Raw genomic sequence first — 15,028 nt, forward strand, 5'->3', positions numbered from 1 at the left:
TTTTGTTTTGTTTTGTTTTTTTCAGAAAGATCAAAACCATTAAACCCAGTAAATAGAAGCTCTTAGGATTCTGAATTAAACTAGAACACAGGAAATTGTAGTGCATCAGTTCACCTGGTCCTCTTTTCGTAAGTGTAGAAAAAGTACAAACCCATGGTGTGGATTCTTTTTTATCTGAGTGAGGACACTGTAGCCACATAAGAAAAAAAGGAATAAAGTGCCAGTATAACAAGCTGCTGAGCCAGGGTAATGACAGTCCATTGCCATTAGATTACTTTTAGTGGCTTGCCTGGCCTGGGAAAGCTTGCCCATCTAGCCAAAGCACTTTGTAATGGGGTGAGAGCTATGAGAGAACCTACCTGACATAGACTGTTGCTGTGTGATAAGCACAGGGTAGCAAACCGGTGTAGTTCCTACTCAATTACCCGTTATAAGGGTAGGTGCAATTGTCTGGTGAGTCACTTACATGCACTGAGTATAGAACAAGCTGAGATCTCTTGATACAAGTCCTTTTGGTTTCTGTGCATATACTTTAGAAGAATTACCGTTCTTGAATTTGTGCAGAGACAGGGAGCCCAGCACGATGCGTAGAGCATCAATTATTCACTCCTTTCCGATCCTAAAAGTGAACCTTCATAGCAGGAAGCTTACATCAAAGCTTTAAGCCAAACAGAACAAATGGATTTGGAAATGGAGAACCGAGGGGATAAAAGAAGGCAGTTGTGATCTCAAGCAGCTGCAAGCATTTGTTAGCATTGCAGCACAGGAGAGTTGTTACGGAGGATTTGAACGAGGGTAGCGGTCTGCTCTTCTGTTTGTTTTGGCTGCTCCTTCAAAGCAGAAAGGAAAACATGTTGTGCCTCCAGTTAGCCAGTGACAGATTCCAGCACTAGGAGTTGATCAGGGGTAGAAGTAGATCTGTTGCTGCCTAGGGAAAGGTATCAGGACTGCTACGGGTCCTGACAGTAAAGCAACTACCTCGCATCTGATGTGATTGAGAAGGGGTAGCCAGCCTGAGGGCTCAGAGGAAGAGTGGCGTGGTCAGAGGTGGTCAGTTAGGGATCAGGACTCACCAATGCCAAGAGAAGAAGGTGTTGCAGTGACTCTTGGGTAAAATGAAGAATGCCAAACGCTATTTCTGCACTGCTGCATCTGGCCAGGAGTCTGCTGTGCTGTTGCACTGTTCTATCTGGTGGTTGGAGAGGGAGTTTTAGTGAATCAGATGCTTCCAGATGTTTGCAAATGCTAACTGTGGTCACAGAGAGTGCTAGAATTCATGAAATATGTAGAAATTTTCCTCACAGATTCATAAATAAACATTGACAGCACAATTTACATATATGTCAAATAGGGAAAAATGAATGTAATTAATGCCCAGATCTTGTGTAGCTAATAGTTTTGGATCCTTCACTGACCTACTGATCATGTTCTTGTTTTGACATCACATGTTCTTGTTTTGACATCGCATTCTAATATTTGGTATAATCACTGAAGTGCATCTTTTGTTTAAAAAAGAATAAATCCTCTGCTCTGTTATATAATGTGCTGTCTGTGAAGTATAGTTATGCATGTAAAGAAGTATCAGTCTCAGCAGGTCCAGTTGCGTTGGGGAAGGGAGATCTTTTTTCAGCTGGGAATTGAGATACTAATAGTGTAATTCTAGGCTGCAGTGTGGTTAGCTACAAAAGAGGAGCAACCACTGTCCAAAGTAAAATTTAGATATTGGTATTTTTAAAAAATTTGGGCTAAAATAGCTAGAAGCATAATATGAACTTCTAGGATCAGGACAACCATAACAATGTATTATAAAATACAGATCCCTTCCTTACGTCTACTCACGCAAAGAAAGGCGGAGATATATCATCCAGATGTTTCTGCTGTTGTGTGGCTTAACATGAGAGAGGCTTCAGCTGTTTGAGACGTGGGTGGCTGAGTGGTGTAAAGCATGAAAAGAGACAAGAAACTGTAAAAAAAACCCAACCAAACATGCCCCCTTCCCAAAACAAACAGACAAACCAAAGCCAAAACAAAAAAAAACCTCCAAACGACTGAGAGAGATTGTTCAACTTCTACAGTCATCTCAAATTTTGCAGTAGGTGACAATATTTTTACTTCTGACTCCTTAATTTTGATTTTGTGAGCTCTGTAGGGGCTGTAGTTCTGTGTGCTAGGTAAACAGATCAATATTTTTTAAAAAATACGTGTATCTGGATTATCTTCCTTGACAAAGAATGCAATCCCTTTACCTCAGTCCCATATCCCAGTCTAAAGGAGCAAGGAATCCTCTAACATATATGGGGTGTGAATATAGTTCTTGCAGCGAGAATGTGCTGTCAGCCCATATGTGCAACACAATGAAATGCTTCACAAGACACTGCTCCTTTTCTGCGGTCAGGCCCAGACTATTGCTTCAGGGAGCTGTTTGTGCCAAAGGAGGCTGGGCATGGAAAAGCAAAGCTCAGAGCAAGGTGGGTGCTTCAGTCCTTGTCTCTTGTGGAGCTTTCCAGAGCCATGCGAGAGTCCTGATGACCAGCAGTAAGCCATTTTTCTGTCCATTAGCTTGATCCCTTTTCTTTTTCAGCTCATGGTGTTAGTCTTCATGGCACCTCTCAGTGTGTGCAAGAGAGAGAGAGGAACTGCTGTCAGTGTTGCAAAGCAGCTAATGCTTGTTCTTAATGTGGAAGGACCTTTGGCCGAAAAAACCTGCAGTGTCAGAGCCTGCAGCCTGAGGGAGGGCTCAGGACTGGGGAGACAATGGTCCTGTGATGTCCTTTTGGGATGTTGCGTGGTGGGAGTGACTTAGACTGGTGTATCTGAAGTTCAGCAAGCAATTTTGTGTCACTGAAGCTGTTGGGACTTCAATTGTTGAACGCCATTCTAATGAAAATTTAGTCTTTAAAAAATAATACAATTGTAAGGAATGGGTAGGAGTATGGAAAGTGGAGTTGTTCTTATTGCTGTGATAGTTTTGGCAAGAGTGGGAAGATCTGAATTCATTGACATGCATTTTTCTGCGAGGCCTGAGTAACAAGTGCTATCTGGAGTGAGTCCCACAGGAATCAGTGGGGATGCCTAGAAACAGGACCTAGCTGTCTCATTTTGGTTTTCAAAGATATTAGCCTACCTGAGACAGAGACATCGCTCTATCTGTTGCCTCTGTTTTACATTAAATAGAGGACCTTGTGGTATGTACAGGGAATTATTTCAGATCTTCCTTCGGCATGTTTACAGTATGTTTCTGTTAGATACAGCAGTTGCTATACACAGATATGTGTCCATCTAAGGGAATAAAGGCAACTTTGTGGAGTTTTAAAAAAGCTTTGGATGGAAGTTATTCTGTATAATGGAATACCTAATGAGTCATAATAGGAAAGCAGATATGTACCTTTTTGATATGGGAGATTTACTATAAAACAATAATCTTCAGAAATTAGCATAGCGGAAAATAACTAGTCCATTTGGGTTTTATGGGGGCTGGGGTGGGGGCCAAGTGAGTTTGTCATTTTTCTAAATATTATCAGGTGTTTCCAAATGACATATATAGAAGAAAAATTAAACAATTGAAAATTGCTTTTTCATATTTCTCAACGTGGGTCATTTTTCACTAATGTCTTTGATTATAATTGCTCCAGACGAACACTGGGTATTTTGATCCATTACACGTCTGAATCAGCCTTGATTTCTCCATTTCTAATAAGTTCCTCTTTGCTTCCCAATTATAGCAATTTTCCACTTTTTAATTATATCATATTTTCTCAAGATCAGAGATGTGTGGCTACAACTATCATTTGGTGCTTTGAAGTTTTAGTAAATACTTGTAATTTCTCTGTGTAATGACTACTTCATATTACATTGTGGTTTGCACAGTCTATATCTTTTAAACAGCTGGTGAGCGTATGTTAGGATCCACCTTGCTGGAGAACACTGCACGTACAAAAAGCTGGTTCTGAGTAACCTCTAACAATTTTTGCCACCATGAAGCAGATCAAAAGCCTAGAAAAAAAGCCTCTCAGTTTTACCGTTCCACTATGTAATTAAGTAGCCTCTCACGTTCTAAAATTTTAAATCACTTTGCTTTCTGTACATTTAATTTTTGTTCATATCTGTACTACACATGTGAGATTATTAAAAAAACAAACAAAACATGACAAAACACAAACCCCCACATTTGCATAGCTTTTGTTTAAATCCCAAATGTCCAAACCTCCTTTAGCTTTAGTGGAGGATGGCATCTGTCATTGTAAGAATGCTGGGGCTGAGGTTTGTCTCTTTTTGCTTCAGGCATCTGAGGGTTAAAGTGTGATAGACAAAATAATTTTGCTGCGTTTGTTTTCAGTTTACATGTTGGGTCCCTTTATAAAGTGAGTGACTGGAGCAAATGGGCTGGTGCTAGGGATAATGGTCTCCTCCTTCTAGCTCTTTGTTGGGCAGAGAGGGCTGGAAGCTGCAGGCTATAAGACAAAAGTGCTATAGCAAGGAACAAAGAGCTGGGACGTGCAGAAAGCAGGCAGGCAGATGTCAGTGGTGACAAAAAGAAGAGTTTCCTGGGCTTCAGAAAGGATGTCAGCCTTAGCTGCAGTTCAGAAAGCTGCTGACTTCGCTGAAACCAAATCCTGGAAGCAAGGAGCTGCTTTGCACAGACACAGGGAGCAGGGCGAGATTGGTTTACAGAGCACACTAATTTCAATTCTGTCCAATCTAGCCTTTCTGAATTAATCATTCCAGTAGATGATTTAAAATGATAAAATAATTTTTTTAAAGGGTCTTTTTAGTTCAGTGTCCTTTTGATTCTTACAAAGTTCTCTGTAAGAATGTTTTTATGCCCTTTGGGATGCTCATGCTGCTTTAGGCTCCCATAACAGTTATTGAGTCGCCATAGCTCCTTTGGCAGTCAACAGAGAGAACAGGCAACTCCTGGAGCACTTGAGCTGTCCCACACCCTCCTGCGAGGACAGGAATTGCCTTTTGGCTGAGTCTTTTTCAGCTTCACTCCTCTTGGAAAAGGAGCCTTTAGACAAGCCCCATTGTTTGAATCTGTGCTTCCCCAGCCACACTTTCAGACTCAATAGGGAGGATTTCTATTGCAGTCATTTAAATTACAGTGAATTATACTAAATTATTGTCTTCATCTAGGAACACAGGCATTAAATGAATTATGTGTAGTGTGGACACAATGCTACTTGGACTACTGTCTGAACCCTGAATTGTGTAGAAATGATGGTACAAAAGAGGAAGATCCTTTGAAACATTTCCCAGTTGGTGAAGAGTGAACAAAAGCAAAGTGATTGTGAGCAAGCAGTAAAACCTGTGAAGTGCTCACTGTTACTGCAGGCTGCCCTATTTGCTTACATGGTTTTGCATGTTTTCCAGAGGCTCAGCTAAGTTTGTAGTACTGGAAGTACTGCTGCTGACATTATTGATACCAAACTTAGGCTCCACTTTTTCTCCCCAGCCAAGTGAATGGTTTTGCACTCTAAATGTTTGTGTTGGTTTGTTTTCTTTTGTTTTCGGTGTTTTGGGGTTTGGTGTGTTTTTGTTGTTGTTGTCGTTGTTGGTTGGATTTGATTTTGTTGTTTTGTTTTGCTTTACAAAAGCTCCTTGTGTATAATAAAATTATTAATTGCACTAAGTTTTTTGTATCAAAATGTTCCATTTTGGTAAACTGCATCTTGCATTTGCTCAGAGTCCTGGGCTCTTTACCAACCAGTGACCTTCAGTTTCATAGTTAGGTTAGCTCTGATTTTGTAAGATGATCCTTCTGTTTATTTGATTTTTTAAAAAAATAACAGCTGTGCAAGGTTCTGCACATGGATTGAGGCAATCCCAAGCACAAATACAGGCTGGACAATGAAAGGATTACAAGCAGCCTTAGGGAGAAGGACTTGGGGGTGTTGGTTGATGAGAAGCTCAACATGACCCAGCAATGGACGCCTGCAGCCCAGAAAGCCAGCCCTATCCTGGGCTGCATCAAAAGGAGTGAGGCCAGCAGGCTGAGGGAGGTTATTCTGCCCCTCGACTCCACTCTGGTGAGAACCTACCCAGAGTCCCACATCCAGCTCTAGGGGCCCCAACATAATAGGGACGTGGACCTTTTGGAGGGAGTCCAGAGGAAGGCCAAGAAGATGATCAGAGAGCTGGAGCACCTCTCCTGTGAGGACAGGCTGAGAGAGTTGGGGTTGTTCAGCCCAGAGAGGAGAAGGCTCTGTGGACACTTTGTAGCAGCCTAAAGGGGACCAGCAAGAAAGCTGGAGAGTTTTTACAGAGGTGTGTGGTGACAGAACAGAGGATAATGGCTTTAAACTGAAAAAGGGTAGATTGGGATTGGATATAAGGAAGAAAATCTTCACCATGAGGGTGGTGAGGCCTTGGAACAGGCTGCCTAGAGAAGTTGTGGATGCCCCATCTCTGGAAGTGTTCAGGGCCAGGTTGAACAGGGCTTTAAGCAACCTGGTCTAGTGGAAGGTGTCCCTGCCCATGGCAGGGGGCTTGGAACTAGATGTCCCTTCCAACCTAACTTCTATTTTGGCATGTGTGAGGTGGAGATATCTGTGTCCTGACTGAGAAGGATAAGAGGCTGTGAAGGCCAATATTGCATAAGATGGAACAGGCAAACCTTTCCTCTGGCTGTCTTGTCAGTGCATGTGCATGAAAAATAAGAAGTTAAAAACCAAACTGAAAGTGAAGAAATCAGAAGCAACAAACAAACACCCATGGGGCTGTGACTAACACAGCCCTGGAGGTGCTAGATGATATAAGAGAGCAAAATTATATATACCGCATGGTTTGTGATCACTGAAGCTAAATAAGTCAGGAAAGATGTCTGTTTCAGTGATATGTTTCATTCATGCTAAATTGAAAGCAATCATCTTTACCTGAAAGCATAGAGCATTGCTGTGTTTTATTTTAATTATGGGTTATCTTGCACTGCTGGTAGGAAAAATAGGAACCGCAGTGCACATCTTTCTTCCATTTGAGGTGAAATTAAAACTATGCTGTGTGGACAGGAGCTGTGTGTTGAACCATTTGGCCTATTGAAGAAACTGATTTGGTTCCTGAAAGTCTTCAAGAATGACCTTCAAGCATTTGTGGTCGGCGTTAGTGGAATGTGCTCTTCGGTAGTAATAATTGTGAAGACACATCACACCACAGAAACAGGAATGGGAATTAGTCTGGTCACAGCTGACCCTAACTTTTTTGAATCACAGGAAAAAAAATAAATCAGTAAACACATGCAAGGTGCTGCCGTCCATAGGAAGAAGAAATGGGATATACCTGACTAGGCAAAGGTACTGTAGAAAGGGATTCTCTGCAAAGTGGAAATACTCTGTTCTCGTCAATTTTTCCCAGCTAAGACAAGATTTACAGAGGAATTCTGGACACAGTTTGGGGCAAAATGTGTCACGAACATCAGTGGCAAATTCCAGGCAGTCTAAATTTAGGAAACAAGAGTTGATTTCAAAAGATTACAGCAACTAACTTTGTACAGCCTAGGAAAGATAAAAATGACGTATCATGACAGTAGTCGGACTCAGTTGATGTTAAATAAAGAATAAGGATCATTTATTTTCAAAGACTAATTGAGGGAAAAGTAAAAATAAAACAGTTTTATTGGAAGCAGAGAAGATTTGGGTTGGATTGTAGGAAGAATGTTCTGTTGGGCTAGTGAAACAGAAACAGGCTATGTAGGAAGATTGGAATCTCCCATAGTGGGAAATTTTTAGGAGCAGGTTAGACAACTGTCTGTCAAGGACCATCTGAAAGTACCAGAGCTCCACACAGTGCAAATGCAGTGGACTAAATTATTTCTTCAGGTCCCTTTTACCTCCTATGTTTCTGTAGTTTTGTGACAATGAAACAACAAATCAGAATCTGTTGTTCTTCCAGCAGTCAGTACTGAAAGGAAGGTACAGTCAGCTCAGACACCGGCAGTACTTTTGTGCTGCATGCTTGGTGGGACAGGTCAGATTATTGATCTATTCTAAGAACAGAAAAAAATAGATTAGTGCCTGAGATGCTTTTAGTATTCTTATGTGATAACATTAAAGCCAAGTTGGACAATGCGACTTTTTCATAACTGTCATTTGTGCATGCCATAAGTTGTGCATATGTGATGTGCTACCCAGTCATTTATGTCCATGCAGGCTGTAAAGACAGGGAAGGTAGTAATTGCAGTTGCCCTGTTCTTCACATCCAAGCTACCAAAATAAGATGAAAGCACCTTGGCAACTACAGGGTGTAAGTAAATGTTACCTGACAGCTTAGTGCAGGTGCATAAATCAGGAGCAGTTGGATGATTAAAGGCTGTAATAGCCCTAACAAGGCTGTAATAGCCCTTTTCTTAAAGGCAAAGCTGATACTGAATCCTTATTCAATGGGCATCAGAATCGAGAAGAGCTGAACAAAGAGAAATGTATATCACCTGGGTCAGATGAAGAGTGAGTAAGACCTACAAAAAACACCTGCGTGACTGTGATGTGATGGCAATTTAAACTGACATTTCATGTGTTAGGAACATGCTTTTTTAAAAAATCTATTGCTGAAGATAGGTTTGCATACTAGTAGCTCAATTAGAGTCGTGCAGGATTGTTTGTGGCAGATGGGTGGGTGGAGGACTGTATGTCATCCCACTTTGAGTCTTTGCTTTTTGTGTGCCAGAATATCATCAGGGAGGAGCCCTTCGCTATCACCGTAGAAAATTTGTAACCGCCTCTTCTGATACAGCTATGTATGGCCATCAGAGCTACAGCCCTTTCAGGCAGGTTTTCAGGTGGATCAAGCCTTCAATCAAAATATTCTTTCACTTGGTCTGAGTATGCAGCATTTCCTTAGTCTTCTCATCCTGTTTCTGCTGTCTAAATATCCAAACTAATGATCGAATATTTTAAAATCCAAATACTATGAAACACAGAAAATTATAGGTTGGAAGGGACCTTTGGAGGTTATTAGGTCCAGCCCCCTCCTCAAAGATGATTAATTTCAATGTTACAGGTTTGTGCGGGATCTTTTCTGTTGAAGTTTCAAGTATCTCCAAGGATGGAGATAACACAGAATTGCTGGGTAATCTGTTCCAGTGCTTAACTACTCTTGGTAGGAAATTTTTTCCTTTTATGTCCAGTAGGAATCTACTATCTTGCAGCTGGGATTGTTGCCTCCCATCCTTTGCTGAGTGCCTCTGGGAAGCATTTGTCTGTGTCTTCTCCACCCCCTTTTAAGTAGCCCAAATCGTTCAGTTTAGCCCCCTTTTAGTTGCTCGTGTTTGCAGGTAGTATTTGCATTCCATCAGAGCAGGCACTGAAAATACTGTGAGTAAAAAAAAAATACCTGTAAATCACAAGGGAACAATACAAGAAGTGACTAACAATCAATTGACGAAAATTGCATGTGTACGAAGTTATCAAGATGAAACTTTTAAATAAAATCCTCATGGGAGGATCACTAATATCTTCCCTTACTGTGTCTCATGGGAGGATGTTTATAAGAGTCTCTCTCTTTAAATTAAGTTTATTAAAAGCTTAAAAGAGGATTCTATCCTTCCTTGAGAAAATGCAGACTTTGGAGACTTCCTAAATCCAGTTCAAACTGAAGGGCTTTGTTTCGGCACACATTTCACATATCAGAGTATGTAGTATCTGAGTCCCAGAAGAGCCCCTGTCTCATGACAGGTTGAGGGACGTTTGTGTTTGATGGGTTACTTTGACCTTCAGAGTAGGAAGCATCCATGTGGCACAGCTCAGGTACACACATGGCTTATTGCCTGTGTCCTGAATTCTCCATCCGTTTCTTGTTTTTTGCTTCTAGTGCCCTTCGTCAAGGTATTCTGAGGAGATTTTGCCAAATGATGTGGAGTAATGACACTGATTAGCTATTTGGCCATGTGAGTGCACAGTGCTTGAAGTGAAATAATAGCTAACAGCACCTTTCTCCTTTAGATGCTTCACTGGAAAATAAAGAACTTTAAAAAAATATATCTCTGTTGCCTTAGTGACTTCCTGTCATCCAAGCATTCCGGTTAGCTTAACTCAAACACAGTAACTTTGGTAAGAGGCTACACAGGTTTTATTGTGGACAGCATGCAACTAAGAGACAGCAGAGATCATAATTATAAGCTGCAATATTTAACAACACCCCAGGAAACCTCCAGTCCAGCAGTACTGCTTATCCCATAATCTCTCATTGAAGGACTGTATGAGTTAAGGAAATGTGATTTTTTTTTTTTTTTAACGGTTTAGAGTTTTTTACCCCTTTAAGTTTTTATGTCATGAACTAGATCCTGATCCACAACCCCAAAGATAATTTATCTCCCTGTCTACTTGGATTCCAAAGCAAGCATGGTCCATCACTGCATTGAGCAAGAGTATTGTAGTTTTCTGTAGCTTCTTCTTTTGAGAAGGAAGAGAAGAGCCTGTGATGAGAGGGACGTTTTGATGTGTTTATGATGAGCTTGTGTAGAGCACACATGCGGCTTGATAGCTTGAGTCAGGAGAAAGAATCACCATTTGAATTTTAGTCATGTGTGCATGGTTATAGGGACATGTGGCAGCTTTGCCTACAAAAAATAGACAGTAGGAAATAGGAAATGAGACCGGATGCAACATTTTACCCAAGAGGACTTGTGTGGCCTGTAGAAAATTAGAACAAGGATAATACTAACCTGTGTAATCGTTGTCGTCATCATTCCCCCCCCTCCACCCCATGCAGCTCAGAGTACACACATACAGTGTCTGCTGTAATCTCCTTTTCTAATTGTAGTTTGTATTCTAATAATCCCTGTTCCTCTTTACAGCTGCTTGCATTCTAGTACCTAGCATTTTTTCCCCGCTCTTCATCCTGTGCTAGCAGTCGGAAAAATACAAATTGTCTGCTATAAGTAACAGTGCAACTCTTGGAGACAGAAGTAGCAAAAGAAAAGTTACCCAGCGTGCGCAAGGAGCTGTGTGTGTGAGATCCTCAGCTGAACTCTGCTGATGCAGCTGCCCTGCCTGGGGAGGTGGTGGAGGATTTCCATGGTGATGTGGATGACTTCTTTTTTTTGTTTCCTTTGAGACCTGCCCAGCTGACCTTTTATATACCCAGGTTAAGTTTTGGGTTGGTCTAAAATAATCACAGATTTCGTATATTACTTTATATTTTACGTAAGTTTTACCTAATAATACAGATATTTCTCTCATAATAGGGTTTTATATCTTTTAAGATGGTTAGAAAAATGAGTTTAAGTGACATGTTTAAGAAAGGAAAAATTAATATTGCTGACCCAGGCAAATGAAGTCAGTCCTGGCTTTACTACCTAAATATTGAAGAAGGTGATTTCTGAGGTATAGTTTCTTCCTTCTCAAACCTACAAAAAGAACATTTTCCTTTCTGTGTTAGTTTTCTTTATCTTGAACAGAAAGACCAACAGTTACCCAGCTCTATAATGAAAATGGAAGATCTATCTATAAGAAGCAAAATTTTAATATTATATAATGAAGAAAACTAGTTTGAAGAATGTCATGTGTGTAATTTATTCCACAAGTGGTTTGTCACTTGGCAGACAGTTTCAGTGCCCTGAAATTCAAGTGCATTAAATTAATCAGAATCATCATCATCCATGCAGTTTGACTAAATATGTCAGTGATGTGGCGAAGTTAAAACAATAGAGACCATGGAAGAATAATGTCATTGTGAAAAAAAAAAAAAAAGGCAACTAGAAAAGTCAATGGAGAAGGCAGACCAACAGACCAGCATGGCTAAAGACAGTAAATTAAATCCTACTTGGGAATCTGACCCTGATCCAGCAAAGCGCTTAATCTCATCATTTAAGCATATGAGTTCTTCCCTTACTAAGCATGCATATTGTCCCACTGAAGCAAGAGTGAGTTTGAGTTCCGAGACTGCTGCCATAGAGCTCAGCATCTATCAGACCAGAGCCTTCATTGGCCTGATGGAGGACACATAATGCAGCAAGACTTACATATTAATAGTATTTATGTGGGCGTTCATGTGATGCAAGAGCAATGCAACCCAGAGTTTCCAAAAGTAGTCAGAAAACCATTGTTATGTTTGGGTACAAAGGGCTATAAAATGCTTTATACTGTAAGGTGCAAGTCTTTTTGTACTTGCAGCACAGAAAAAATGTAGAGGTATAGGAGAACAGATTAAAATAATCATTTACAAAAGTATCTGATGTCTGGAGTTCTGCAGCTGGAAGGTTTTATTGATAAATTATGTGTTCAATTTGAATAGACTTCAAAATCTGTAGTCAAAAGGAATTACTGCTTTGTGCTACATTGGTAAAATGTCTTCTGTGGGTATTTATTTTCATATGGATGATACAGTATAAAACTTACAATTTGTTTCACAGTTCTATTGGAAGCAGTCCCTCCTTTACAAAGGCAATGGCTCTTCAATCAATGTGTATTGTTAGGTGCATTACGGATAGTTTAGGGCCTTAAGCACCAATTTCATCTTTGCAGGTCTGTAACTGCTACAGACTTAGTCACTAAAGTTACCTTATTTCTTCTTCCTGGGGAAAAAACTGTAAGTGATAACAATGAGCAGATGAAATATTGCAGGTCTAAACTAATTTGCTGGTAATGTGTGCTCACTAATCTCTTCAGAGAGTAAGGCCAAACCTCTGCTTCCCATCTATATGAGACAGGACGGGGGTTTGTTGGAGTCTGACTGGACCTTAGACAACAGAAGGGATTGTCCAGAGTAGACTGTGGCTCTGCATCTCATGCAAGAAGCTGACAGGGTTGATGCTACAAGGGCTATAATTAGCCTTACACCTATGGCATACCTTGTTTCAGTGGGAGAAGAGACTTTTCTTTCTACAGTGCTTTCATCATCTCCTATGATACCCATCCCTTGTGAATAACATCATCTACACTAGAAATTAAGTGCTGCTCAGCAAAGAGGGCAGCTTTCCCCTTGGAAGATTTTCTTGTTGATGGAATTTCTCTGCCACCTGTCTTCTGATCCTTAAATCCATTTTATGTTGTATGTAGCTTTTGTACCTGACAATTGATACTGTAATAATCTGCAATGCTGTGAGTTGCACACAATGAATGTAAGAAGCAACTAGCATGCCCCACAGAACATGCATTCCCAGCAAATGTATTGCACTATAAGTTCCTTCTGTTTCAGTGAAAAGCAATCGTGTATACAGGAAAACAAAAAGATAGACTGCTGTACTTCAGGCAAGAAGAATTAAAAGCAGAAAGTAGTGGGAAAAACCTGGCAAAAGTTGCTGTGTATGTTGTTTCAATAAATGGTAGACAGAAAGACAAATTTGTGGTTTGCCAGTTTAATAGATGTTCATTTGGCTACAAATACAGAAACTACTGAAAACTAAAACCAGGTGATTACTCCAACACTTCTTAATTTGTTTTTGTACTCCCCTGATGTTTTGCAGCTGTGCAATGGTGGGTCTGTGACCGATCTTGTGAAAGGATTTCTGAAGAGAGGCGAAAGGATGAATGAACTTATAATTGCTTACATTTTACATGAAGCTCTGATGGTAAGATAAGCTCCAGTGACAGGACAGTCAATATTCAGCTCATATTTTTTTCTTTGAATGAATGACTATCATGTCCCCCCTAACACAGCACACTGTCTTATATTAAACAGTGTTTAATGAAACCAAGGTAATGTGTAATTCAGATGATTCTTTTTGAACAAGAAAGGTAAAGAACAATTAATTTGTTTGTTTCATTATTAAGAGAATGGAAATTGATTTCTGACCGTGGGTTTACTTCATCAGTAAATACAGTTCTGCATCAAAATTGCTTTCCTTTTAAGAAATAGCAGAAATATACACAAAATACTGTTCAACTTCTGATGTCAGGATCCAAGATATAGCAAAATGATTAACAGATCTAGTGAATTTAAACACTACCACAAGGAAAAAAAAAATGGCTCATCAGGATCAAGTGTCTTTCTTTTTCCTTGTGTTTTTTTTTTTTTTTTTAACCAGAATTTTACTTTCTGCAATGGAATTAGTGATGGGCTTTAGCAGTTTTCTTTAAGTTTACACTCTAAATGTATAACATGTAATGTAGATTTACAGTCCTTTTTTTTTTTTCTGTTCTTATCTTAAAATTTCTACTTGACATAAAGTGAGGGAATTAAAAAATATCTGTTCCTCATGGTGTACCAAGTGCTTTTCCTGTAAAAGGGCCATCTCTGTGCTTATGGATCAAATAATGAAACTGGTGTTAAGTTCTCTCATACTTTACTGGTACCTTTTTGTATCTGCAAATGTAATACAGAGAACAGAGCTGTTAGTAAGAAGTTCACATTTATGTATCACCTTCCAGGGACTTCAGCATTTGCATGAAAACAAAACTATCCACCGGGATATTAAGGGAAATAATATCCTTTTGACCACTGAAGGAGGAGTCAAGCTTGTGGATTTTGGTATGTTCTGTTTACTTATGTATACAAGCATTGTAGTTCTGAATAATGGAAAATAAAATAGAGGGAACAAATCAGAAAATATTAATTATATTAACTTTTTATTAAGGTTTTGAGTTGTTAAAGATCATTTGAATAACCAAAGTTACTTGATAGAAATAAAATTTTCACAGACTCAGTGTTTTTACAAGTTTGGGTTTTCCAGACATTTTGCTAATGCTGTTTAGATAGCATGGCTAACGAGTAGAAGTTATAGTACAGTGTAAATAAGTGCCAAATGCTTTGGGGCAGACACAGTAAGTGAAGTGGCAAAGCAAGTTAATAGGGTTCCAAATAAGTTGGTGTTTAGGTCTTCCAGGAGCGTGCTCTGGTTCAGTGAACTTCAGAGCTATAGGCAAAGGTTCCATGTTGTGTCTGAGAGGACCCAGAACTTACTAGATATTGTGAGGAATGGGAGAGCTCCACCTCAGTCACATGTTCTTCATTAGCTTGATTTGAAATAAACCAAGAGATACTACCTGAAGGCAGTAAAGGAGGAGATATTATTTAGTTAATCCCCACTTACCAAAGTCTGGGAAGAATAATGGATTATTTTTGGCAAGTATAAACCTAAGATTTGGTATTAAATGTAAAA

The 15,028-nt window shown here is 39.8% G+C and overlaps 1 protein-coding gene across 8 annotated transcripts in view; it reads left to right on the forward strand.

Moving 5' to 3' along the window:
• Nucleotides 1-15,028, forward strand: part of MYO3A (myosin IIIA) — a 118,836-nt gene that overhangs the window by 19,808 nt on the left and 84,000 nt on the right. For all 8 annotated transcript variants that reach the window (XR_011737763.1, XM_071805248.1, XM_071805249.1 and 5 more), the window contains 2 exons: nt 13,394-13,498; nt 14,298-14,397. Coding sequence is in view for 7 of the 8 variants with exons in the window: in XM_071805248.1 (XP_071661349.1) it covers nt 13,394-13,498; nt 14,298-14,397 (205 nt within the window). In the remaining variant the exon portion in view is untranslated. The remainder of the gene's footprint in view (nt 1-13,393; nt 13,499-14,297; nt 14,398-15,028) is intronic.

This window comes from Patagioenas fasciata, chromosome 2, assembly GCF_037038585.1.
Source record: "Patagioenas fasciata isolate bPatFas1 chromosome 2, bPatFas1.hap1, whole genome shotgun sequence".
Lineage (NCBI taxonomy): Eukaryota > Metazoa > Chordata > Aves > Columbiformes > Columbidae > Patagioenas > Patagioenas fasciata.